Source organism: Oreochromis niloticus, unplaced genomic scaffold (genome assembly GCF_001858045.2).
Source record: "Oreochromis niloticus isolate F11D_XX unplaced genomic scaffold, O_niloticus_UMD_NMBU tig00001206_pilon, whole genome shotgun sequence".
Taxonomy (NCBI): domain Eukaryota; kingdom Metazoa; phylum Chordata; class Actinopteri; order Cichliformes; family Cichlidae; genus Oreochromis; species Oreochromis niloticus.
In genome coordinates this window covers 17,266-19,722 of record NW_020327336.1, presented here as the reverse complement: position 1 = coordinate 19,722, position 2,457 = coordinate 17,266, and the positions used below count along the sequence as shown (strand labels likewise).

General features: G+C 38.1%; 1 protein-coding gene across 1 annotated transcript; it reads right to left on the bottom strand.

Annotated features, from left to right (window-relative positions):
- Positions 1-490: 490 nt before the first annotated feature.
- On the bottom strand, positions 491-1,480 carry LOC112844751 (zinc finger BED domain-containing protein 1-like). Its single transcript, XM_025904375.1, has 2 exons — positions 1,267-1,480; positions 491-1,150 (listed from the first exon to the last, which is right to left on the bottom strand). The coding sequence occupies exons 1-2, from the start codon at positions 1,330-1,332 to the stop codon at positions 491-493; spliced, it is 726 nt and encodes a 241-aa protein (XP_025760160.1). The 5' UTR covers positions 1,333-1,480.
- Positions 1,481-2,457: the final 977 nt, after the last annotated feature.

Below are 2,457 nucleotides of genomic sequence, written 5' to 3'. Positions count from 1 at the left end.
TGCACAATAATGTTTAATATTTAGTATTTACTGTTATATTCACATAGATTATCGTGATGATGTTATATATTATATTGCTCTCTTTTTCTTTTCTTTTTTTGCTTGTTTTCTTTTTTTCTTTCTCAACAGGTGATCCAGGTGATTGATATATGTATTTTTTGTCTGTTTGTTTTGTTGGTTTTTGTTTTTTGCCCTTTATCACCGTTCCTCTTCCCCATTGTTTTTCTTTCCCTCTTTCTTTCTCCCTTTCCCCCCAGTCATGTCTGTCCCGTGTGTAGTAAGTGAAAATAAAATAGGTATAGAAAATAAACACAAATTATTTCTCAACTTTCTGAAATCTGTAACCTTGTAGTGCAAAGTTTGCAAACCAATATAAAGTGACAAAAGTAAGCATCAGGGTTGAACAGAACTCTATTTAAGGCATTAACCATAAATAAAAGTGCAAACAGACAATGGCTACTTTGCAGATGTAGATATGTTACTGTCAAATTTACAGGTTGAGTGCAAGGAAGACTAGTTGGTCAACTGTGTTTTGCTTAAGACATGACCTCTTACGTGTGATGATGTTCCCACTCGCACTGAAAGCCCTTTCAGATGAAGAACTAGTAGCAGGAATGCACAAGTACTTTTTGGCCAGCCTGGCCACCAATGGAAAGTTTGTCTCATGGTGCTTCCACCATTCCAGCGGGTCAGTCTCTGAGTCAGGCCCAGGTGTCTGAAGATACATGGAGAGCTCCAGTTCAATGGATGCTCTGGTGGGTTGGGAGTTGGTGGTGGATTGACCTGCCTTTTTGAAGTAGCTACCTGAACTTTTCTTTTTCTTTGTGGGACGGGGAAGCTTTGGATCATCTTCAGCAGCTGGGGGTGAACTGGAGGCTGCTGCTGTTTGTGCACTGTTGGTGGCATGGTCATCACACTTTTCACTGAGGTACTTGAGGATACCATCTTTGACTGCTTTTGTGAGCTCTGTGTCTCCATCCTTCTGACTGAGGATTTCGTTGTTGAAGAGGTGCAGAACTGGCTTCAGAAAAGATAAGCTGACATAACTCTCCCCCGACAAAGCATCAGTAAACTTGAACAGTGGACCCAGTGCCTTGTTCAAGGACTCCAGCAATGCCACGTCTTGCCAGCTTGGCACCAGATATCTTGTCTAAGTCAAATAGCACAAAAGAAAAAACGGTTACTTTCATGAGGTGGAGAATCTAGGCTGCAAACATAATCAGAATCCACAATGAAAAGAATAAATGTCCAGTGGCTATGTCTGACCTTCTTGTCTGCAAGGAGAACCTGTGAAAGAGCTTTCTCCTGCTCCAGGAACCTCTCTATCATCATCTGCCACGAGGCCCATCTTGTAGGGCTTTCAGTGATGAGAGGATGAGGAGGCAAGCCCAGCACTGATTGTGCTTTGGCCAATTCACGTTTTTTCTTCCATGACTTGGAGAAGGCACTCACCACCTTTTTACACACTCCAACTGCTCATTCCAAAGCCTGTTTTGTAGATGCTGGTGTGAGAGCTTTTAGAGCATTATCTGTTGAAATAAAACAAAAAAGTATGTTATAATATATTTTGACAGCAACTTTATTTTTTTATCATAATGTATCATTTAAATGACTTAAGAACTGATTTAATAATTAGATACTGTGAGCAGCTAGCATCACAATTCATTCTTTACCATGACAGGCAAAAAATATAAATATATATATAAAAATTGTTCAATAATGTTTTGTACATGGGCTGATCTAATTTAGATTTACTAATATTTTTGTTGCTACTATATTACAACACAATATTACACTAAGCCATTTTTAGATTGAGGTTGAATTCACTGAGATTCAAACTCGTCTGACATTTGTAGTAGATTCAGCTGTGGCATGCCCATGCTGCCTTCCTGCCTAGTTGGATGATGATAATACCCCATCAGCCTTTTACAGCTGAGGGGCAAAAATGCACTATCTGAAGAGGATGCCAGAAAAGGAACGTCAATCAAATGCCAAATGAATACTCAACTCTCTCAAAATAACAACAACAAAATAAAAAAAAGTACAGACCAGAAGAAAGCAGGTGGTGGACAAGAACCACCTGATCAATCAGTCCAAGACACGAGTCATTAAATTCAGCAGTTTTCTTTTAATCTGTGTGGTTTTAATGAGCTTTGACTTCTATCTTGTCTTTCTTTAAGTTGGGTTGTATGATATAAAGTGGAGCCAACAACTTATCAGTCAATATTTTTCTTTTTGTCAGTTATTTAACTCTATATACATCTTTAACTCTCATTTTTCTTTACTGTAGATATACCAAATCATTATTTTCTCTTTTTTAATGCTGAGACTATATTTTGATCCATTTTATTGATTAATTTTAACCGTCGTTTCCTTTTCATTGAGGGAAGATCTTTACTAAACTGAAGCGAATGTGTCACATTTCTACCACAGAAAACTGATGTCATTTTTTTCCAT